This window comes from Vanellus vanellus (assembly GCF_965231255.1).
Source record: "Vanellus vanellus genome assembly, chromosome: 2".
Lineage (NCBI taxonomy): Eukaryota > Metazoa > Chordata > Aves > Charadriiformes > Charadriidae > Vanellus > Vanellus vanellus.
This window is the reverse complement of record NC_138906.1, coordinates 10,970,534-10,995,406: the sequence shown is the minus strand read 5'-3', so window position 1 is coordinate 10,995,406 and position 24,873 is coordinate 10,970,534. Positions and strand designations below refer to the sequence as shown.

Genomic DNA, 24,873 nt, shown 5'->3' with positions numbered 1-24,873 from the left:
GACCCCGAGCCTGTCCCCTAAACAGTCTGTCCCTTTCCTAATCTGTTTAAGGATGTTAACTTCAGCCTGCCTTGTAAAGGGAGTATGGAGTTTAATTTACAAATACGAACTGGGTGTAATGTGAGCTTATTCTGCTGCTTACTGGTGTAATGTGAGCTTATTCTGCTGCAGGAGGAGATGACAGGCTCTGAAAGGTAATTTGGCTGTATAAGTAGGCTTACGGTGCCAGGCCACCACTTTCTTAATTTTCATGTTAAAGGGAGGGGAAGATTTCTGGTTTTCCCCACCCTTCCTCCTTTCTGCTCTCTTCCCCTCACCTACTTGGACGATTTTCAGGTCCATAGGAATAGGAGTTTATTTCGCTTTTGGCAAACCTTTGGAACTGAATTCCCGATCCAGCGCTGTACTGCATCTCTAGCCTTGGGAGGGCTGCAGAAACTTAAGACCTGTACCAATGTACTCTGATAGGCCGTCATTCCTGCCACAGCCAGTTAATTTTTCTTTGGCGATGCTTCTTCTAACACTGTTGACTTTACTGAATGCCAGGTACAATCTTTGACAACATATATTAATATTAATTAACAGCACCTTCTCAGTTCAAGGCCCTCTCTGTGCCAGCCCACGTGCAGGATGAGTTCCTAATGACCCGGTACCCGAGCCAGGACACTTCAGCCTGGCAATTTTTTAATTCTCCTCAACAGCTGTATCATTGTTGTGACTTGCGTATGTTCTTGAACTTTAGTTTTAAAAGCCTTCGTTTTGACGTGAGCTGTTGTTGTAGTAAGTCATTTTTATCAATGGAGTTTTGTTCCTTTTTCATTGCCTGATGAAAGAGACATTTGGGCTTACATCTTCTAGGTACTGAAGCAGAAATAGTTTTCTCCTGACGCTCAGTAGCTGGAGGTTTCAATCATTTCTTCTCTGTTAGCACCGGTACATGTTAGCGTTCCCATTTTGTATAGCACAAAGAAGCTTGAAGTTAACTCTCTTAAGTGACTGAATTGGCCATGAGACTGAGTGTGTTTTGTTCCCAAAGCTGAGGGTTCTCATGCCTACCATCCCGAGATACATCCTTTTAGCTTAGCTTTGAGCCTAGCTAGGTCAGTGCTTAATACAGTGTTCTTTTAATTCCAGTCCTACATGGAAGATCATCTGAAAAACAAGAATCGTCTGGAGAAAGAGTGGGAAGCTCTCTGTGCTTATCAGGCGGAGCCCAACGCCACCACCGTTGCACAGCAGGAGGAAAATACCCAGAAGAATCGCTCACAGGCTGTAGTACCATGTATGTACGCTTTAATTTGGATGACTGCATTTTAAGTTCTTGATGCTTTTTGCAATATCCTTTGCACAGTGGTTTGAAAGCTACAGATGACAGGCAAACAGAATATAGACTAGCTTATATGTGTACTAGAAAACTATGGGCTGGGTGCGTGTCCTGTTGTCATATCAGACACTTTATCTCCATATAAGTTGCATATATGTTACAAAAATGCACAACTACGTGACAGAGCACTGCTGCTGCAGCTGTGCTGTCTCATGAAATTCAATAGCCAGAGTGCTTTTCAGCGCTGGAATATACTTTCTGTACAAGAGTGGCATCTGTAGCCATTCAACAGAAAGAAGTTTGGCTTGTGTATAGACAAGTTGGTATCATGTCCGTCCAACAGTAATACCAGCAGTCTATAATCAAAGCTAGATGATCTGTTGATCAGATACTCAGCTGAACTGAATGAGGCCCTTTAGGCTTCAGTGGATAAGCTTGCAAACTGGCTTCTCTCTCTGCTAGGCTTAGGAGAAAAAGAGAAAAAGAGGGGAAAAAAAAGCATGCAGTGTTTATGTTCCTAGAATCTGCTCTTTCCTGTGAGCAGCCACCTTTCTGAGCTTGAAATAAAAGCAAGATATTTTTCCTATGCAAATATATGTATCTCATAGATTACGTTGGTAATCTATGGTCACACATTTTATTAAGCAACCAATGAAACAAAACTGAAACTGAGAATATATGCACAGTCCACAGCAACAAAAACGCTCTCAATCAGTGTGCCCACAACCCAGCTGGGTACCTTGGCAAACATATATAGCTATTTTAATTTTTAAAGTGCCCTGAAAACATTAATTTTCCCTCTGAGAGCCTTCAGTAAGTACTATGCCTCCTTTAGAAATGGGGAAATGACAGGTAACACATTAAGTAAATGTCAGAGCCAGATTTAGAGTGAAGATTCTTTGGAAGTACATGATAATTTAACTGAGCCCATCAGTCCTTGCACATTTGCTTCAGCAGGGTTTGGCTCTCTTGTTTATGCAGTGGCTTTTTTTGCAATACTTTGCTGCTTAGCAGAGTACAGTAATTTGACGATATCAATTCTCCTGAGTAAATATGGTGCTGGTCTAAAGCCTTTAGGGGCAACAACAGCAGTTTGTTGACTTCCATGTGTTCTGGGATCAGGTCTGTTGAGAAGTTCTAAAGAAGACACCGTGAAAGTTAAAGGAGTGCAAGATTTCTGTGCTCTTTTCCATCCTGAAAAAACAGCATTTAACCAGCATGCTAGGAAGTGACAATTGCTCCACAATAATGTGTATTGATCCAAGTTAATCTTCCTGCTTAAAGCGTTCTTTTCAATGTGGACTTACAGTCAGTCCATCTTGAGCTATTCCAAGTCCCTGCTCATAAATTAAGCCCGATTGTTTCTGGCTGCTGCCTTAGAGACAGAATGGCAGCTACAGGTGTTGTCAGAAATTGATGCCGGTTATTCAGCCGGTGTAGGAACATGTCTGCATGATACAAGGAGCAATAAGATAGGGACCCTCAGACTAGACCTTTCTAGTTCTGAATCCAGAAGTAACATAGCTGCGGCAGTGCTAAAGAACAGAGATTTTTAGCTTGGGTGTCATGCCACGCTAGAGAGCTGAACTATTTTCAGAGCTAAGATAGTCTGTCTCTTTTCATCACGTTGTACCAAGTGGATGAATCAGCCTACGCTGATCAGCCTTCAGTTGACGGCTCTTCCATTGCCTCTCCCGTGGCATACTGTTATGCCTGTTCTTCCCATCACTGAGTCTGGCCTAAATCAGTACGACCTGGGAAGGGTTTTGGACATGGACAGGGTGGCTGCAATGTATCTGGAGCTTTAATTAGAAGTATTTTAGCACATTTAAAATCCCTTAGGACTTTTACAGGAGTAAAATGCTATTTTTTCGGCTTTGTTACAACGAGGAAACTTCTACTATAGCTCTTTCTTAGTGCACTGGGAACTTTCCTTTTTGACTGAATTGCACAAAACTACCTGCCCTCACTTTCTGAAGTTGCTGTGCACTGGTAAACAGCTGTCATCTTATATCCTTAAAACTACTTTGATGATGGCTTGAAAGTGCGGCATAGAGTTTAAACAACATTGAATCTTGATAAGACGATGGTTATTGTAGACTCTGAGATTAGACTGAGATGAGAATGAGCCCGGTTTGCCCACTCTTTTTTTACTACATTTGACATTAAAACTATAGCAAAAAGTCACAGATTTGCTTCATAATAAATTAAGAAGCAAAGCTGATAGGCTTTTGATATGCTACAAAGTTGTTATGCTACATTCAAAGTATTCTCACAGAGTAATGCCTCGTTAGCATTTCCTTACCCCTTTCATATTCATAATCACCTTGACAAGGTAGAACAAGATTGTCGATTCATATAAAAGATTTCATCTGAGGAAGGCTTCAAAGAAGCTTTAATATCATGTTGTATTTACTTTGCATTTTCCTTTCTTAACCAGTCTTAAAATAATACAATACTATTTTTTACTGATTACATCACTGATGTAATTTCTAGATTAATATTATCCTTAATCTCTCAGTTTCATCATAGTTTACTCTTATACCTATCTTCTCTATTTTCAAACAGTTTTTAAAATACTTGGTAGCAGAATACCTCGACACTGCACTTAATTAACTACTAGTTTAAAAAAGTCTAACAATTGAAGTAACTTGGACCTTCTAGATTAACAAAAACTGCATCCTTTTATCCAACCAACAAGCAGATTGCTCTGATTTAGGGCAATGGGATACCTTTTTTCTGTATGAACACATAAGCAGTTGAATTTGTTGATGTCCAAAAAAAAAAAATATCTTTCCAGGCTTTATTTTCTCTTCTTTCCTCTCTGCAAAATAAAACAATCTCAATAGGGTAAATACTGTATGTTTTTATTTATGTATACCACAGATACACATAGGTATTTTAAACATTTGGCAAACAACTTTTTGCAGTGAACATCTGTCTAAAGGTGTCTACCGAAGCCGTGTCCATGGGTCGTGGTATATATTAGAGCAACCTGCTTACCTCTGCGCTTTGACTTTCCTCCAAAGGAAAGCAAAGCATTTAGGGACAGAGTGTGCACCCAGCCCTGAGGCTTGTGCACAGTCAGAGCAGAGCCAGGGGACGTGCACCGAGGATGGGAACACCCCAGCAGAGGGTACTCGCCCTGGGTGTGTGCCTTATCCGTGTCAGTAACGCATGTGCAAATAGCCCTCTGCAATAAATGAACTTGATTTCAGTTCAGATCTGAGAAGAGTTCCATTTTGTGCAAACAACCTATGGGCAAAATGATGATAATCAACAAATTGTGATTCCTCACAATCTTCAGACTGCTGCACTTTTGCTCCTCAGTAGTTCTTCACTTTCTCATCAGTGTAGTTCTGTATAGTGCTTTGTATAGAAAAAAAAAAAAAAAGAATCAGTCTAAATCTAGAAGGAGGAGAATGATGGTCCAGGCAGAATGTGCCAGGTCGATTGTTGTGAGATTCGCTCTGCTGTGTTGATGCCTGGGTTCAAACAACCCAAAGTCACCCATACTCCTTGTGTCCAGCCTTTCTTTGTTGGTTCTGTTCCTTCAGAAGTATCTGACTAAAAGGGAACAGAAGACAGAGGGAATTAGGTAAGATGTAAGTCTTATTTTTCCAAGCTTTCAATCCTCATCTGAAAAACAACAAGAGTAATAGATTTTCATTAAGTCACAAGACCGCTGTGAGATAAATAGAAGATCGTGAGATGGCATACTACAATACTGGAACAGTATAGGTCACTGTTTAATCCAGATAGATACGACGTTTGGTGCTCAGCTCAGTTGTTTGAAGGAATCTAGTGCCCTTTGAGATGCCTAAAGTATTCAAGGTACCCACGCAGAGCTGGTGGGTATAACACAGGCTCTGTGGGAGACCTGTGCCCTCCTAGCTGCTAGCCTGAGTGTCCTTGGGGCACCTTAGATATCACAAGAAACCTACACTGAGGCATGGGACCAAGCTCTCCGGGCATGATTCTGTGAAATCGTAGATTAAGATGCCTAAATTTAAGTGTATCCCTGTAGCTGCCTCCATGTGAGCCGGCTGTCAAAGCACCCGTTACAGCCAGTGAAGAGCTGGTCACTGCAGTAGGATCGGGAGAGCTGTGCAATGGCCAAAAGTAGGTTTTCAGTTTACAGTGAAATGAATAGCTGTGGGATGCCCTCGGATATGCCATGTGAGCTTAGGATGCTGGGCCAATAGGATACAAGTCTTCAGGTCTTGTGTCGCATCTGTTATCCTTATGCAATGTCTCATCCACAGTTTCTCAAACGGTATGACATGTTGGTATGGTATGACACGTTGATATGGTATGACACCTTGGTATGGTATGACACGTTGATATGGTATGACACCTTGGTATGGTATGACACGTTGATATGGTATGACACCTTGGTATGGTATGACACGTTGGTATGGTATGACACGTTGGTATGGTATGATTTAGTGAACTAAATCAAGCCCCGTTAACGGCAACCTAGTCCGCGTGAAAATATGTGTAAGTAGACTCCAAAACTTAGGTTTATCAGTCTATAAATTGTGGTTTTATAGACTGCAAACTCATGTGTGTTTGCTTTACATTTTGTCCTTTATCCTCTATCCTTTACAATTTATGCTTTGTATTTTATACTTTATATTTCATATGTATATAAAATACAAAATTGCACTATATTTCTCCTCAGCTATAGGTTAGTACTATCCTTGTTTAGGAAACCTCTCTCTGCCACACGTATCTATCTATAGATTTTGCTTTTTTTTCAGCTGTGGCTTGGCTGGAGCAATAGCAAATGCAAAGCAATTCAGCATTCAGCAGTAGCTATTGTAGATATTTGAAATGATGACTAGTTGTAGCTTGGCCAGATTGCAGTAGCTCGTAACAGCATTTGTCTTTTCTCTCACTTCCTTATTACCATCCCTCTCCTCTCCTTTCTTTCTCTCATCTTTCTTTCTCGCTTTTTAGATTGATCTTATATATCTTCCTTTTCTGTCATCTCCGTCCTTCCTTTTATTTCTTGCTTCTCCTGCTTCTCTTTCCTTGCTTCTAACATAATCAATATGCAGTTTACAAAAAAAATTCTTGTACATTCGGCATTTTCCCTGTAGTTTCTTATTGTTAATATAACAAACTGATGTCCGTGGTGTTATTTTTTTCTTCTTCTTTTTCTGCCTGTTTCTGAAGAGCTATTATGCTGGTTCCTAGAAGCTTTGAGGTGATAACAGGCATAGACAAGCACAATCTGTTCATTGTCAATATGAACGCTTGATGCTGCAACTAAAGCACACATGGGTGCAAACTCTTGATATATGCAGAAAACACATGTACAACCTTTTTTGCACTCTTTTTTTTTTTTCCTGAACGCAAATACAAAGTCTCACCACCTTTTCACTACCAAAGCCTTAACATGTCTCGCCCTCTGATAAATCCTCCAAGACAGCAGGATAATGATATGGCACACTAAATCAGACGGTCTGGATAAAACGTCATGTTTTTTAAAAAAAGATCATGATGTTACTGATCTGACACTTGACTTTTATTGGAGACTCACACCGACATCTGTTTGCTAAATACTGATGAATCACTGTCTGCTCTCTCTCCCTCGTCCATTTGAAAACATTTCACACATTTTCTTTGGTGATTAGTTCAAACACTTTTGCTGTCCAATGAGTGGGGCTTATCCTGAGTGCTTACTTAGCTTAAGATACCGGAGAGACCACATTTAGTGCATGTAACCTGCCTATCTCCTGCATAGGCAAAAGGTTTCAGAGCTGTAGTTCTTCAAGCACTCTCTGACAATGCTCGTTGTGCAGCTTCCTATAAAAAATCCGGGGTAGCCCCACAATCTCAGGTGTCACAAGATCATTTTGTTGTTTTGTCATCTGTCCTGGTTCCAGCAAGGATAGGGTTAATTTCCCCAAGGAGCAGGCAGGGGAGGCAGGTATTCCATACCATGTGACTCATGCCCAGCTATAAGAGGAGCTAGCCGGGGAGGGGGGGCCAGTCGCCACTCGGGGGTGGGCTGCGGCAGTCCGGGTCCGGGTCCGGGTCCGGTCGGTGCGCTTCGCTTCACGGCGGTACTGTAATCGCATCCTTATACTCCTTTATCGGTGTTATTGTTTTTTCTTTCTTCTTCCCCTTGGCTGGTCTGTTAAATTACACAATTTCAACCCACGAGTTTTGCCTTTTTCTGCCAATTTTTCCCACGGCTGTGGGAGTCGAGCGAGCGGCTGGGTGGTTTGTTGTTGCTGGCTGAGGCCAAACCATGACATCATCATGTTTCGGATTTTTTGTGCAGTGGTATCAAAGGAAGGTGGAAGTGAATAATGTGCATGAACGTCTTCCCTTTCTCGTCTTCTTCATTCTCCTGTTGTGTTGAAACCTTACCAGAGGAAATAATTTTTTTGTGAACAGTAAAGAATGACTCTTCATTCATTTCACATTACTTGTTCACCTCTAATCTTATTCCAGGAGAAGGTTGCTCATATTGGTGCATTAAATATTGCTGAGAAGATTGAATTACTATAAAGAACACTCATACAATCACACTTTTGTCTCGCTCACGTATTAACTGCCATGACATTGCTGGTGAATAAACCTAAGTAGAGCCCAAACCCTCTGTCTCTGCTTTCCTCTGTGGTACTTACAATGTTTCATAACTCATTTATTGTTCCTCATTATTAAAATAATCATTGGTACTTAACAGTTTAAAAGGCAACTTGTAATTCTGCTCTTAAGAATGGTTTCACAGACCACTGGACAAGATACAAAGGGGGATGGGCTGTATTCCTATACTCTGTTTTTTATCTATTTGAATAACTGATGGAAAGATCCTCTCAAAACATCAGTATCCGCGTTCAGCTGTAGAGCCTTAGAGAAAGGGCATCTCCACAGCCTCTCACCACAATATACTGTGTAGGGTAGGTGTGCTGAGAAATATAAATTGTGCGGGTTATGTATCAGGTATGAGTTGTTTCAGATTCATACATAAAGACTTAGACATCTCTTGCATAAATTATCTGTGTGTGGTCTGGTCTTTCTTTCTTTAGTCAATGGAAAGAAACGGGCTCTTCCCAAGTGCAATTTGGCCTGAGACAGCTAAATCAGGGTGAGGTGATCCATGACATAGAAATATTTCTTTTCTCTTAGCAGAAAGTGAGTGTAAATGACTGGAACAGATGCAGACATCTGCATTGTCACTGCCTAAATACAGACAAATAAAACCCATCCATTACACATATATCCCGAAGTAAAAAAAAAAAAAAAAAAAACCAAAAAAAACCCCAAAGGACTAGAGTTTGGGGAGTATGAGCTCTAAACATACTTGAGCTGGAATCAGTAAAAACACAAGTTAAAAAATGATAAAAGAATCCTGATGATGGGCAAACGACATGAGTAAGTCTCTTATGTCCAGACTGCTGTTTTCTTTACTCGTGGTGTCTGAACTAGCTATATTGCCAGCAGTGTAAGATACCTGTATGTACTCCAGTCATACTTTTAGGTGCAGTTGTTATCAGCATTTTCTCTCTCCCGTGATCATCTCCAAGTCATATCATCTCCCCACATCACTAGCATAGCACCACACAGAACTGGTCTTTGATCAGGACAGTTTAGTTACTGTCCAGCTCTCAACTGTGCTTCGATGTTCCTGCTGTTCATTTTATGGAAAAGCCAGATGGACAAAGTCCATCCACTTACTTCTTCCATGACCCTGCAAACTCAGGATTGTTTTCTACAATAGTGTTTTTTTCTAGGGTTTTGCCTAGTTTAAGTCTTAAACTCCCTGAGCAGTAGAGATTCCCCCTTTTCCTATGAGAGATTGTAACACATTAAGGTGCATCTCGTGAAGACATGCTTTCTGATACTCGGCCTCTGAAATGTCTTAGTGCTTCATTTCTGCGTCAGACTGTGACGCTGTGGCTGTATCAAGGCTATGCTAGGTTGGGAGTCAGAAGGAAATGTCCTTTCTGATATTTATCGTTTGCCTGTCTTGAAACGCGCATTAATCTGACTTTGAATTGTTTAACTTAAGATGGGTAGAATACCTGTATAGAAATTTTCTTCTCTTATTTTCTCCTCTGCAGATGATCATTCCCGGATATGTCTGAAGGGTGAAAATAGCCACGACAATTCAGACTACATCAATGCTAGCCCAATTGTAAGTACAGTAACCTATAAGAAATAATCCAAATGGTCAGTCCGTGTCTTTTCTTGTTGTTGAAATATGGTAACTTGGGGCACCTCACCGCTCGGATTGTGCAGCCTCAGGTTGTGAGCACCTCACAACTCTGATGTCTCAGGCTGTCCTTTCAAATTGAAGAGAAATGAATCTTCTACATGTGCATGCAATACTCTTGAAATTTAGGTACTAAGAAAACAAAGTCACTCAATAGTCATCGTTCTACCTTGTAATACTGTCAGGTTTTCTGTACTTGATATTATTAACTTATGGATTATACAATTCAAGGATATACCCTTAGTGGAGGTTTTCCTTCTCTAAGGAGGTAAAACTTGCTTGTTCTTTTTTGCTTTGTCCTACTAGCTACAGTTGTAGGAGGAATGGTTTCTGTAGGCATGGAGAGCTGAGCTCCACAGGCTTCTGAACTTCTGCATCAGGAACTGACATTTCCCCTTATGTTCCTCTGTTCCTCTACCGATGCTTAGCTTGGTGTTTCTGTAGCTCTCCCAGTCTTCTCCAAGCTTGCTGTTTTGAAAGCAAGAAGGAGATCTCTTACCACTTGTGTATTCATTCAAACTGCGAAATAGGTCAATCCGATTTTTGCCTCCGAATACTCCAGCGTGTCCCAGCTGCCCTTTCTGACCCTATGTAAGCTGAATATGAATCCTTTCTTGTCTCCAAAAGGTGATAGAGAGAAAAGGTCTCTATTTTTAGACACAAAACAGGTATGATAGAGCCAGTAGTATTGCCCTCTCCTAGCATCTCAATGGAAGTGTCATGATATCCATTTGAAGGGGGAAAAAGCACCGTGCCCTTGACCTCCATGAGACTGCTGATAGTGGATTCACTTTTGCTCATGGTTCTTATTCACATTAATTAGGCACTACAAAGTTATTGTAGGGAAACTATGAGAAGGAACTTAGGAGGGAGAATTAGATCTCACTGCAGTGGGTTGTGTATGCCATTACTGGCTCATTTTCCTGGGGAGTATCACTCCCCCAGTTAAATCACTTTGTGTGGGCAAGGCAGCTGACAATTTGCAACAGCATGAAATTACAGGCTGCCTCCTTCTGATGTTGTTGACAATACTTTTTTTCTTTAAAAAACCCACAACTATATGGAAACTATTCTCTGAGCTTTGTTTTTCTTACTTTCAGCAGCGTTCAAAAGCTCTGCTTCCTTGAACATATAAAAACGTTTTATTCAAAGAGTTAAAAAATACGCAGAACCCAATAAACATCTTCGGGATGCTTTTGTCTTTGATTTAGGGTAGAGGGGAAACCAAAGCACCTGCATGCTTCAGGGATTGCCAGCTGCCCTTTTAGAGGACAGAATGCGCACAGATTAGGGCAGGTTTGGGACTACTTTTAAGTACATCTCTGACTAGACCGAGCTCTAGCTGGCCCCAGGATCGGGAATCAGAGTAACTTCAGCGCTGTTGCCTGTCTTCAGGGCACATTCGGTGAGTTATGTTTGGTCAAGCTTTAATTTGATAGTAGAAGCTGTGAGATTTTGTGGCAAGCACAGGAGTGGGAGGTGTTAACTGGAAGTGAGATATTGTATTCTTGTAAGAGCTTGGTTGTAATTCTCATGGCTACAACATGGTGCAGAAGTGGAATTACAGCATCCGCAGACAGTGCCAGGCCAAGTTTAGTGCTGGCAGCAGTACAGATGCTGGGTTTTTACTGAATAACCAAGATGGGCTTCTGCAGCCTGCCCAAAAGTCTGTGTAGACGCAGCTTAACTGGTTTTAGTACACAAATTTCGTTGAGGAAGGGGTAGATTCTTTCATGTCTGTATATGCCTGTTGCAATTGTCATTCTGGACTATAGTGTATCTATTCCCTTAATTACAGTAAAGAGAAAAGTATTAGATTAAGTAGTGTTGGAGGTGGAGAGACAGGGCCAAGATATCCCGTTGACATAACTGGGAAGAGATTTGCTTTGTCAGGTTGCCCAAAGCTAATGCAGGCAGAGGGTTTCTGCTTCCACAGCTTTAACTCTCATGGTTTTACTGGGGGGTTGTAATCTTGCCTTTCCATCCAGCACTTCCCAAGCATATTTTTTTCTGCAAGGTTAGAAGGTATTTCTTCTTTGTAGCTTTCCTAGACTCCAGAGTTTTGTTCAATAAAACAAGTTGCACTTAGGAAGCAAAAATTCTTATGGTTGTCTCTATATCTCTTACAGAAATATTTCTGTTGAGAGATAAGTGGGTGCGCAAGTGTTTCATTGGACTGGGACAAGCACCCTGTATCTGGCATAGCCATGAAAAACCGTCAAGAGAAACTCCTTGAGTTCCTCTTCGTCATGGTAGGATAGGGACCCCACTGTGTGGGACGGAGTGCCACAGCCCACATTTCTGTAGACGACCTGTTATTCCAAGGAAAGAGACGCTCCAGATGGTTTTGTGAGTTTGTTTCAATAGTCATTTTGCTATTTTGAAAGCAATAGATAGAATGTGTATTTCCTGAAGGTGATGCAGTGGGAGGCTGGTAGGAGGAAAACACTACTTTGCAAGCCCGTAGTTTGGAAAGATTCCCTGCAAACTGTTTCATTTCAAGACAAATGAAGTATCTTCAGGTTAGCGTAAATGGATTTGTTGATCTGGTATTGCTTTTGTATAATGAGGTAGGATATGGGAGTGACAGAGACTTTCAGTCCTGCTTCCCACCTCAGAAGCCCACTGGAGTATTGTATCGGACACTTCGTTCCACAGTATTTACTGTGGCCGTACAGCCGTCGCAGCTGGACGTGCATGCCATTCCTACTGCTGTTTATTTGAGATATTTTCGGGTAGCAAACACACATTTAATCAATGTCTTTGTAAACGTACGGTGGATGTGGAGTACCAGTAAGTCCGCCTTTATTCGCTCTTGCAAAAATCCTGCCATTTCTTTCCTTCAGACTGCTGCCTCTCAACTTAAATAACCTCAGTAATTACCATGTCAATGCAGTGATGTTCCCGGTGCATTCGCGCCTTGCAGCGCTGGGGCTAGGAGTGAGCATTGTAGTGAGCTGCAAGATGGGCATTAATAGCGCAGGATCAGTACGGTCTGAACTGACTGGAAGAGGCTTTTTCCTCCCTGCGCGTGTGAGCTGTCTGGTGAGGGAAGAGTGTAAAATAAAGTAATTATATTTGTGAATCGGAAAGGGAGGCTTCCAGTCGTGTACATGTCACTGGGTATCTCCAGCTTCTGGGTCAGTGGTCCGGTCTCCAGCTGGGGTTCACTCAACCTTAACTTAAGTCTAAATGAGTGCAGCAGTACACCGTAAAAAAATCCCCACGCTAGACAATGAGCTGGCCACCTGCCCACATGTTTCCTCCTTTTTAAAAAGTGCTACCCCCCTCAGGACCTCCTTTCCCTCCAATATGTTGTGAAAACTGGGGTTAGATTGATGGCCTCACCGCGGCTGGGAGTGGGTGAGGAGAATCAGCAAAGATTTAGTCCAGGCTCCTCCCGTAGGTCTTTAATTTCACTGTAGCATGAGGCCAGGTAAAACGAGTCCTTAGGATAAATTTGCGGAGTAAAAGTGAGGTAGAAATCTGTTTCCCTCCTCTCTGAAATAACATAAAGTACTAGGATAATAACTCTGCTATCAGCAGCTGAATGAAAGGCTTGCAATTACAGCACAAGAAGACCCTGACTGTGCAGAATAAAACTGTGATAATTACATCTGTCATATTTGTACTTAGTCCTCATTAAATTTCAGGAAAATCATCCAGTAGTAAATAATGTGCAATCTTTGCTTTTAAATCAGAGGTCATGAAAGTAAATGGGAATTCTGTTTTTCCTCATAGGGTGTCTGAAAGAGAAAAAATCCCATCAACCACATTTAAAAACTCAGTTTGCTTATTATTGAAGACACCAGACTGAGGAATGTCATTAGCATGACGGTTTGTTCAAACACAGCATACAAATTTCATCACCAAGAATAGACTCTGAAATTCATAATGGCACTCACAACTAGATTTACTTCTTTCATTCCATTAGGGGTTTTAAAGGAAGGATTTAAAAATTGTTTTAAATTTTAATTCAAACACGAAGATGAAGACTAGTCTACCTTTTTAATTTTCATGCTGAGATGAACGTGAATACAAAGTTCATCTGCATTTGTTGGATATGCTTTCTTTTACAAAAACAAACATACTTTTTTACTTTTGGAGACTGTCTATACTCTGTGTAATAAGTACATGCATGAAAGTAGATTTTATGGGTATTATAAACACATTAAATGTGGAAGCTACACAGTAGCTTGAATCCATACGAATTTTTAAGGTGTTCATCAGAGTTCAACTTTCTTTCTGTCATATTTGGTCTACACTGGATCTCACTCTGATCCCATATGATTTAAGGACTCAGAGGACTTAGAGGATTTAGATCAAAGTAAATACGGTGTGATTGAGACCCCATCTCACTCAGCATCTTTCTGTGTGGAAAGTAAGGATCTGACAAGCTGAGAGGGAAGGTAAAGGGCAGGAATGAATCGGTGTATCATTTACATGAGATTTCAAAGTGGTCATTGATGCCTATTGACACTTACTTCGGTTTACGGTTTTAGAAGACTACTTAACAAGAATCTATATAGAATCATAGAATCATAGAATCAGTGAGGTTGGAAGGGACCTTTAAGATCATCAAGTCCAACCATTAACCTACCCTGATAAAAACACCACCACTCCTAAACCATGTCCCTAAGCACCTCATCTACCCTTTTCTTAAACACCTCCAGGGATGGTGAATCCACCACCTCTCTGGGCAGCTTATTCCAATGTTTAATAACCCTTTCAGTGAAAAAATGCTTCCTAACATCTAATCTAAACCTGCCCTGACATAACTTGAACCCATTTCCTCTTGTCCTATCACTTGTCGCCAGGGAGAAGAGGTCAGCTCCCATCTCTCTAAAACCTCCTTTCAGGTAGTTGTAGAGGGTGATAAGGTCTCCCCTCAGCCTCCTCTTCTCCAGGCTAAACAACCCCAGATCCCTCAGTCGTTCCTCATAAGGTTTGTCCTCCAGACCCTTCACCAGCTTTGTAGCCCTTCTCTGGACACGCTCCAACACCTCAATGTCCTTCTTGTAGTGAGGGGCCCAAAACTGAACACAGTACTCGAGGTGAGGCCTCACCAGTGCCGAGTACAGGGGGATGATTACTTCCCTAGTCCGGCTCACCACACTATTCCTGATGCAGGCCAGGATGGTGTTGGCCTTCTCATGTACCTTCTCATATGTACTGCTCTCAAGTCCAAATACAATAAATTTGAAGATTTCCTCCCAGGATGTGTTGATTTTGCTGTATTTCATCAGCATTATCAGTGAAATCATGCAGCAGCATGATCTCTATCTAGAAACTCAACAAAATTCAGAGTTCTTCAGGGAATCCTTGCAAAGTCCTCGGATAAGGCAACTGGATATTAGCACTCTTGAAGGAAAAACTAAAGGAGTAGCTTTTATTCCCTGTTAAGGCAAAGGTGGAACTGTGGTCTCATATTAATTTAACAAAGGTGCAACTAATTGTGATACTGTGTTCTTTATATATTTTCCTATTTTAAGATACTGTAAGTCAACTTTCGTTACAACGCCCTGTAGAAAAGCACAAGTCGTGGCACTAAAGTTTTCTGCAGTTTTTCTTTTCCAACAAGAAATCTGAATGCTCCTCCTCTTTGTTTCCATTTGCTTTTGATATCGGTAGTGACAGAAAGCACCACAGTCAATTGCATGGTCAGTTATAGTAATCCTTGATCCCTTTCTTTCCCTAATACAAAATCATGGAAAAATAGATTGAAACATTATCACCAGACTTGCCTTTGTTGTACTGCAGCAGAAAATGAGAATTCCACCATAGCAGAACAGTTGTAATAATTGCAGCTTTTTCTTTCCAAAAATGGCTGTTCGATCCCGTTCTGATGTACGCCTTGTGAACTCTGTGCTTTGATGGGGACATAGAGGGAAAAATCTTGTTCTTTTTGAACAATAACTATTAGGATGATTTCTGAAGCTTGTTCTGATGTAAAATGTTAGCAAACAGTCGATTTTTTGTTTTAATACCTGATAGTATGGAGCCTGCTGTTCTCTATTCTTCTCTGGAGAATACATTTTCTGTTTTATTTTCATGAAGTGAGAAATCTGAGGGAGCCTTGAAAGAAGATAATGACTACTGACATAAAAAAAGAGCCGTTTTCTTGATCCTTGATTAGTTAGTTTAAAACCCATTACTGACTTTATTTCTTTATTCAAACTTTTGTTAACTTTGATAGATGAAGATGCCCTTGGTGTTCCTGGTGACCTTGAGAGAATAAAAAAGAACATAACAAAAACATTCAAGAATCGTCCCTTGCAGTCACCTACTCACATTCAATTGAATGTGATCGCAGTAGTGATTTTTCACACTTTTCTTGAAATATGTGGTCTTTAAAACAGTACATATAATAGAAAATTGATGACATCAGGAATTTCATTTAATTAGTTTAATCTTTGCTCTTATTTTTGCTCAGTTAAAGGTCATTTAATAGTGTGATAGGGCTTTCTGCCATCTTCTATTTGCTCCGAGCCAGACGAGTTTCTGCTCATAATTGTTTTCTGTGCAACACAATGTGCTTGGAATGTAATAATTGTAATTGTCTTTTGAATTATTGTTAAACTGCTGATACACTTCACTACTCTGTGCTTATTGTAATGTTTGCCACGTTCCAACAGCACCTTTGTGACAGAGGTTGATTAATGCTGAAATGCCAAGATTGGCCTATTCCTGATTTATCAGCTGAATGTTGAGAAGTATTTCCTCCATGACAGCGCTATTTGCATCAGCCTTGATTTCTTCTGCCTTTGTTTTCTGGCATGTCTACATACAAAAGAATTTAGTTGAAGAAGAAATTTAAAGTAAATTATCATTTTTCTAAAGTTTGGTGTATTCGCTGTTGGTTACATTTCCAAGTCAGGCTCTCGCCTGTTAGATAAGTGACATTGTTTTCAAGTGGATGCAGCCTACAACAGTTTCCACTGGGAGTAGCAAGTCCTCCTCGGTGCAGGTCGATTTTTCTAAGCAAAAATTTTTAGTTCCAGCATAGGAAAACATTTAAGCACACAATTAAATCCTATAGATCTCTGTGGGATTTGAAACAAAACAGCAGAAATTATTTCAACCATAGTGGAGCAAAAAACCCCTTTAAGTCTGACTATGCTTAATCACATTTGCTATTGTTTCCAGCTGTGTTTAGTTCAGTGTCTCAATTCTTAGAAAAACAAAAAAAAAGTTGACCTTTTTGAAATAGTTCCTAAGGATTTTTTGCTAATGCTGCTTTCTGAAGAAAGCTAGTTTTTCCCTGATCCCAAAATACCCACAGTAGTAAATGTCCTGCTATCAGAATTGCTCTTGTCAAAAGGCAAAGAAACAAGGTTGAAATTTGTTGTGAGCAATTGCTTGTTGTGAAGAGTTACTTGCTGATAAGAGAAGCATCTCAATGAAGTTCAGAATAAAATAATGGTATTGTAGACATCCTGGTCAAGGCTTTTTATAACTATGGGTGGTGAATCAAAAGTAAGCTTTTATTCTAAGTGGATTCAGGGACTTCGTTTTACCTGTGCTGTGTTGTCATGGAGAATTTTAATAGTAAGTCCGGCTTAATTATACATCAGAAAATTAGAAACATAAGTGTTCTCTTCCTTTTTGCAACATTCATCATATTGTTGTTCTGTTAGAATAACTTACATCTGTTCTTTTATGGCTCTTCCCTCTTTTATGTTGCACATAATTATGAGGTGCCTTCTTTTACGCTGACATGTACCATGACTGAAAATTTTGATAGGCTATGAATAAATTCAGTAGATGCCTCTTAGTGCAAATATGACTCACATTCATTCTTATTCAGATCTTTACTTATAGAACAGAATCGTGTATCGAGACAAATTCTGCCTTCAGCTACACGGGTGTAAATTAACTCTCGCCCACTTCAGTGTCACTGAGTCACACCCACACATCTGAGAGCTGAACTGGATCTCTTTTCTTTATGTTCAGAGTTTTGTCTTGCCCAGTTCAGGGTTAGAATGAGTTTGTTTGGTTTTTAATCCTATCAGCAGATCTTCTTTTTCAGCAGAATGGGTCCTAAGATTTAGAACCAAGAAAACCACCCATCAGTTCAAAAACATTCATTGTAACACACTAATCCTATTTACTCTTGATGGCTTTGTTTCTTAGATTCTTTATTTTTTCTGCTCAGTGAATTTTCTGCTCCTTGAATTAAATGTAATAATTAAGGTCTTTAAGCAGAACTTCCTCTATTGAGGCCAAATCCATGCATTTAGATAAATCAGCTAACCAGAAAAAGCCAGAAACTGAATTTGTTCCCCATTTTTGCTGGTTTTTGAGTTACATGTGCCCTTGACTGGCACAGTGGAAATGGAGAACATATTTAGATGTGTGGAGCATTCTTAACACTCAGTGTAGAAAAATGTTTCAAATGGCTCCTAGGTTGCTATGAAACCATGAGTACTGATCTCAGATAAATGCCTTTGTCAACCACCATAAATGATCTTACACTGCATATTGAGGACATAGGACATTGCTCATCATGTCTGCTGATATCCATCTGGTAGCATCAGTCTTTTGTGGAAAAAGTTCTTCTCTGAGCTTATAAATAGAAATAAAATTCTTTGCTTGCCAATAAAGGACGGAGGGACATGACAGTCCTTTAGGAAGTCCCTCGTTTCTGCCCTCACATACTTTCTGTCTCTAGCGCAGCAAGGGATTTTCTTTTAAATAAATGCAGCCTGTGCTCTCTTTCCTTGTTCCAGATGGACCATGACCCCCGAAACCCGGCATATATTGCCACCCAGGGACCTCTCCCTGCTACTGTCGCCGACTTCTGGCAGGTAAGTTAAACGTCTCTTTGAAAACTGAATTTGTGTTTTCCTGCACTTCTAGAAATGTAAGGTGTGTAAAAATACGTTGTTCTTGAGTCACAGTAGGTGGAAAAACCTTCATTCAAATGTCTTTTTAAAATCTCCTACATGGATATTCCAGCCATTAACGTACATGACAAGCCCTGCTAAAGAATAGTTGATCCGGAAATTATATTGAAAACCTCAGGCCAAAGTATTCGTATTTTAGTGCCAGGTCTCCGTAATTAAACTACTGCCAAGGACTGGATGATTTTCAGAGGGCCTGACCTCCTTAAGAGTGTGGCCAGAATTCATTGTCACTCTCCAGATCAAAAAGGACCTAACACTATGTGCCATGAATTTTTCCATTGAAACCTACTTCTCACATGTCCCAGTTCCCCAAAATGCTTAAATCTTAGGTATTTTCTGTACCACAGGTAGTGAGTTAAAGGCTGAGTTAAGACCCTGCTGCATAAAGTTAAGTTAGGTGTATAATTTTCTGCAGGAGTGGGGCTAAAGGCAGTAGTTACCTATGCACAAATATGAGCTTACTTTGCATGCGGTTTTTTACACGCTCCGGCGGCTCTCGGATTTGAACATACACACGCCGCCAGGCGAGGTGTGTGCGATTGTGTGACGGATATGCTGCGTTAGATATTCCTTTGCAAGTGTAAAAGCGTGCCTGAAAGCTTACTGAAGCTGTCTGGGGAGGAGGTCAACTGGGGCTTACTATCAACACGAACATATGTTTTTATTTTTTGTTTTGCATTATGAATTTAGAAACTTTTACTCTGAAGATAAAGAATACCTACGTAAAAATTTCAGAAGTGCCATGGTATTTTAGGACCTTGCATCAGTTGAAATCATCTTCTCTCTTCTTCTGCATCACTTGGTCTATGATTAGAAAGTGTTAACTGATCCCTACTAAAGACACTTTTCATGTCAGTTTCCTACTGTCTCTGATGGGGAACCCAGACATTTTCAAAATGTTTGATTTTAGGTTCCTGGATATTTAAATACTCAGTCTGAGATATTTTGGGCCTAGTTTTTAGAAGTCCAGAGCAAATTCTTTCTGTTTGACATCAGTTGAGCTGTTGTTCTGGCTTAAATTTTCAAGTAACCTGTGGTTTTTGTCTTTGGTATCTTTTTTTCCTTTGGTGAGTGTATTCCTTATATCAGGAATAATACTTGAAAATGTGTTTCTTAGGTTAAACATGCAAAATCAAATACCATGTTAGCTATTCTGTAATGGTATTTTATTATTTCTAAGGCCCGTGGTTTTTAATTGTACATTTTTGCATATTTGTATGTTTATATTTTGTATTTTTTTTACCTCTAACTGCATCTTTGCATGTTGGAAAAGTGTACGTTCTCATTTTTAAAGGAGGCATTTAAAGAACAAACTTTTTATAAGCACTGCTGCTCACACAGAAATCAGAATTTATCATACCAACATAGTGCGAACAATAGATTTTGTTGTTCTCCCTTTTTAATTTGAACAGTTAGGCAAACTGTTTGCACAGACAGAGTGACTAGAACTGAAATGTTATTTCTTTGTTCTGTGATCCAGTCTTCTTCATTCCAACTTTGTACTCAAAAGGTCTCTTTCTTGACTGTCTTTGTGCTTTTTTGTGAGTGGAGAGTCTTCACTTTCCTTCACTTTTCTTCTGCTCTTTTTAGCTATTTCTCCTCCCAGTTATCCATCAGTGAAAGTTCACTCCTTCCCACCACCAGATTTGCTATATACTTCTCCACAGAAACCGTTTGGCAACTGTGGTTCAGCTTCTGCTCAGGTGTGGCTATGTGTCTATTTTTGATGTGATATTCTTTTATTATTTCTTCTATTAGGTTCCATAGAAAAGTTTGTTTCTTACATTTATTTTGATGATGCCTGTTACTTCAACGTAACAATCCACATGTGTCAGACTGGTCCATCACCCTCTGTTCTTAAACTTCCCACAGATCACGTGTCAATGTGCTGGTTCTTTTCCCAAGGGTATCAACCAGGTGTAAGAAACAAGCCAGGAGAGATTAACTCCGTAGAGAACACTGCGTCCATATCTGCTGAAATGTAGTAGGTCCATTGTACAAGTTAAAAGCCATGGATTGAAGTTCTTGTGGTTTATGTCCAGATGCAGGACCAAAGTTTATATCCATTTCTTACCTAATAGCACCTATTTTAAGGTAAAGGATGGGAAACCTGAAGTTGCTATGGAAAATAGAGTATTAACTCCTTTCAGGGCAGCATCCTTTGATGTTTACTTGAATACGGTTTTCAGTAGTTTTTACAGACCATGGTGCTGCCACCAGGGATTGTTTAAAGATTCAATTATTCATTCCTGAAACATCTTCTCAGTGGTTCTCCTCCCTCTCCCTCCTCCACTTAATACCAGCTGTTGCTGAGCTGTGTTGCATTTTTTCCCTTTTATGTGCTCAGTGAAGCAGTTTTCTGACTGATAGTGAGAAGAGCGACTGACTCCAGAGAGACCTGGGACTATTCTGCTTTTCCTTGTCTAAATGCACAATGTCATGCTTTAGCAAGTCCAACAGAAACTCTTGGAGCTTGGCATCACCTTCTATGGCAATATTTACTAGATATATTGCTTCCTTTTTTCGCAGAGACTTAGCTGCTAAGATTCCCAAGAGCCTCGTTGCATGGCGGGCATCAGCCACTCCATTTTATCTTGGCTGAAAGACTACCCCAGGAAGAAACTGTTATCAATGTTTCCACTCCCGTAGACATTTCAAGCCGATTTCTAGAAAACACTTGTCTACAAAGCATTTGTTTTACTTGAAAGTGTAAGACAGCTTTCGTGGCATTTACAACGCAGCTGATATCCATAATGAAATCCAAACTGCTCCGGATTTGTCCTGATTGTCTAGATTTCATGCTCAAACTCCAGAGACACAGTTTCTAAACCTAGTTTCCCTTAAACTTGCATTTGATTCTTCCGCCCGTCAGTGACTATATCTACGTTAACAAGCAGTGTGGCCCACTAGGAATGGATTTGCAGAGTGTCACAGTACTTACTTTGTAGGTTTTACTGTAGACCAACTGTTCAGTGGTCCAATGGACCAAATGCCCGCCGGTGGCGGAGGAGGTTACAGATGCATCTGGAGGAAGCTTCTTCCAAAAGGAACCCAGTTCCTGAGGTTTAACACTGCTCTCCAGTGTCTGCTTCTCTTCATGTCTGTCATCTACATGATCATGTGGTCACATCCATTATCTCTATTTAAGGCCAAACAGATGATTTAGTTTTGGATAATCTTTTTTCCTAGTTCCATTGGCAGGCCGCTCTAAAACCTGTTGTGTTGATCGAGTGCCCAGTATTTTTGTTCAAGTGCTATTAGACACTCAGCAATCAAATTCCCATTTACTCTTTTCAAGTTGCCCAGATCTGAACAAAGATTGTGGTCAGCTCAGTGTCTTTTCTTTCCCAAACTGGGCAAAGCTTTTTCATAAAACATTGACGATGCTTTGTCCAAGCTCATCTTGTTTAGCATTTTTACTACTGGTGAGCAGATCTATGCCTAGGACCACTATGGGACTGGAGGGGGACCAGTTTCAATCGTCTCACTAGTGCCCGAATTTTGGAAGATTTTGTCCTTTTTGGTGAGGAAGAAGGGCAGATATTGTTCTTCAGTACCATCTAACTTGGGCCCCTGGAGCTGGCCATTAGACTCCGCATTTTTGGTACACCTTCCTATTCATTTGGGTTTTCATGTCGACCTGAGAGAGATTAGCTTGATGGAAGTTTTTCTTTCAAAGATGCAGTTTTTGAGCTGGAGATGGTCCAAACTCCTGTATATCGGTCATCTTCAAATGGTGTTCGAACAAATTTTGTATATGTTGTAACAATAATAATGATAAAAAAGGGAAGTCTTAGGCTGGCTTTTCTAAAGGTGTAAGGCCACTTCCAAGCATCAGCCTTCCACAGCTGCCTCTGTCCCTCCAGTTTCCTTCTCCAGCTCCTTATATTCCTGGCATAGCTCCTCTAAGCCAGCAAGTGCCAAGTTAGTTCCAACTTTCCTGGCTTACCTATTTCTTCGAAAACTTTCTAGCCTGCAGCAGTTGTGTTGTCAGTCATCTCATTGATCTGTTTTGCCACAGGGCTTCCTAATCTGTCTGGGTACTCTGTGTTTGCGGCTCAAGCAGAGATTTCATCTCTGTCTGCATGTCATCTCTTAGACCGCTCTGGAAATTTTCCAGCTACTACTTTAATTAATTTTGAAAAGCCTCCAGCTGATTTAAGTCTTCTTTTAATTTCATCTGGTCTTGTTTTCATCTCTTTTTACCAATTACTATTTCTGAGAGATACCTCCTTCATTGATTCTATTTTGGTTCAGTGGGAATTCCACCTCACGATTCCCTTTCTTGAAAACTGGATGCCTCTCCTCACATGGTATTAATCCATTTTTACCTGAGTGGTTAAACAATTTGCCAGGTCTGTGGGTTGTTTTCTTCTCAGCTGGAAAGAGAATTCATCCTCAGGATAGGGTTTTGCTTTGATATAGTTCCATTTTATTTACAAAGAAAGTACAGAATTTTATTTCCTTGAACAAAGACAGAATCAAATAACAGGCAATAACTTCTTTTTTCCAAACCTCATTCACCCAGTGTTTTACCCCCAACCTCTCTTTCAGCTTTTCTTCTACCAGGATCACAATGCCAGTTTGTTGAGCTGTGCTGGTGGTTTCTTTATTCCTTTTACACATTTTTGCTGCTTATCTGGATTAATCATCTCGCCTTGATTAATGCCTCTCTCTCTGCATTAAGCATATCAGTTTCTAGAGAAACTCATGGGTCCATATGCTTCTCGTTTCTCTTGTTTTTGATGATAACTTCTGTAATTTCAGTTATCAGGCTCCATAAAAGAGTTTGCTTGTTTCCTACATTTATCTTGAATGAAAGGTGATGATTTTGTCCAGCAGCTTCAGTGAGATTTCACTCAGCTCTTTCACATAGCGCTATTAAAATTCAACATCTCTTTGAACATAATTCAAAAGAAAGAGGATGTAGAACATTTCTGATCTATAACAAGTTTTCGCAGCAGGAGTTCCATGTTGTGAATAATTCTGGAGGCATAAAATTTTATTATTTTCCGTATGTGCTGGGTTATAATTTCATGAAATATTTGACATGAAGTACATGTCTTAACTTGCAAAATATTCTAAGAAGCAAGGGATGATAATATGCAAGAAACTATTCCTAGGAGTTAGGATATTTAGAACCAACTGCCTTTGCACTGAAAAATTGTTCTTAATTATACCAGTTTCATAAATTGCATGTCTGCTAAGGTTCATCATCTCCAAATGGAGATTTCCGTAGGAGGCCATAATTTTTCCCTCTGGAAAACACCCCACATTATGCCTTGCTTTCATAAATCTACCTACATTTGCCCTTTTTTCCCCTCGACCTTTCTGGAGGGAAGTGCATTTTCATGGTTTTTTTTATTTTACCATGGTCAGTGAAAGAGAGGGAGAGATCAGGCAGTTCCTGCCAAGTAGCTTAAGAGGATATGCTGCTTAGTTGCCTTAGGAGATCAAATCACGTGTGATATATATTTATGTCAGTATTTGTTGTCTTTCTGTGATGTCCACTGTCCATGACCAGCCAAATTAAGAAGTGTATGAGCATTATGTAACTCCTACGGAAGGAGTAGAGAAATATGATTTTCATCATTTTGCAGATGTTCAAAAAGGTTCAAAGCACCTACAACAGCAAGCTATGAATTTAACACAGTCAACACTTGTAGAATAGACCAGAAAATTCCCTGGCATTTGCCTGAATAGATCTGTAGCTCAGGCTAGATAGTTCCCCAGGTGCCTGAGTCTCTGGAGGGCTCCAGTCTGGCAAGGATGACAGAGCAGATACCACTCATGAACAGCACCGAGTCAGACACAGGACCAGGAAGGTAGACTTCAGGTGCTGCCCCTTTGTGGTTAGGGTGCTCCTCTGGGAAGTGAGAAAGAGCGTCATCCTACATGTTCTGGATCAAACCCCAGCTTTTCATTACCCCGTCTTTCCTCCACTATTCACCAATACATGAAATAGTCTTGAAATTGGGAATGCTCTTCGCCTTTCTTGTTAAAGCTGGGCATCTGTTGCTGACGAACAAAAAGAAATCTCACCGGAGTGGAGGTTTACACAGTTGTGATTATAGGGAGTAGGGAGACCTCATCTCTGCTGCTTCGATTATTCTCTATTTTTATTGCAAGTGCAGAAGGAATCCGAAGAGTGAAGACTGGGGAGTTCGGTTGCCATTTGCTTTTCATTGCCCCCAATTCCGCATTTCTTAATCTAAAACTATTTTTAGAATAATTTTTCTCTACCCATATTCAGGAGTATATTATCAGCGTCAAGTTCAAGAACTGACTATTGTTTTCCTCCTAGATCGCATGTTAAGAACCCAATTCTTGAGTTGCAGTCATGAGGACATGATAAATCTTTGCATGTCTGTTTGGCAACACTTGCTTCTCTCTTCCAGTTTTGGAATTCA

At 40.3% G+C, this 24,873-nt stretch overlaps 1 protein-coding gene across 1 annotated transcript in view; it reads left to right on the top strand.

Annotated features, from left to right (window-relative positions):
• Positions 1-24,873, top strand: part of PTPRN2 (protein tyrosine phosphatase receptor type N2) — a gene marked incomplete at both ends in the record, with an annotated part of 658,801 nt that overhangs the window by 597,213 nt on the left and 36,715 nt on the right. Inside the window, 3 exons of the mRNA XM_082499676.1 lie at positions 1,135-1,282; positions 9,406-9,479; positions 18,287-18,364. Coding sequence (XP_082355802.1) covers positions 1,135-1,282; positions 9,406-9,479; positions 18,287-18,364 — 300 coding nt within the window. The remainder of the gene's footprint in view (positions 1-1,134; positions 1,283-9,405; positions 9,480-18,286; positions 18,365-24,873) is intronic.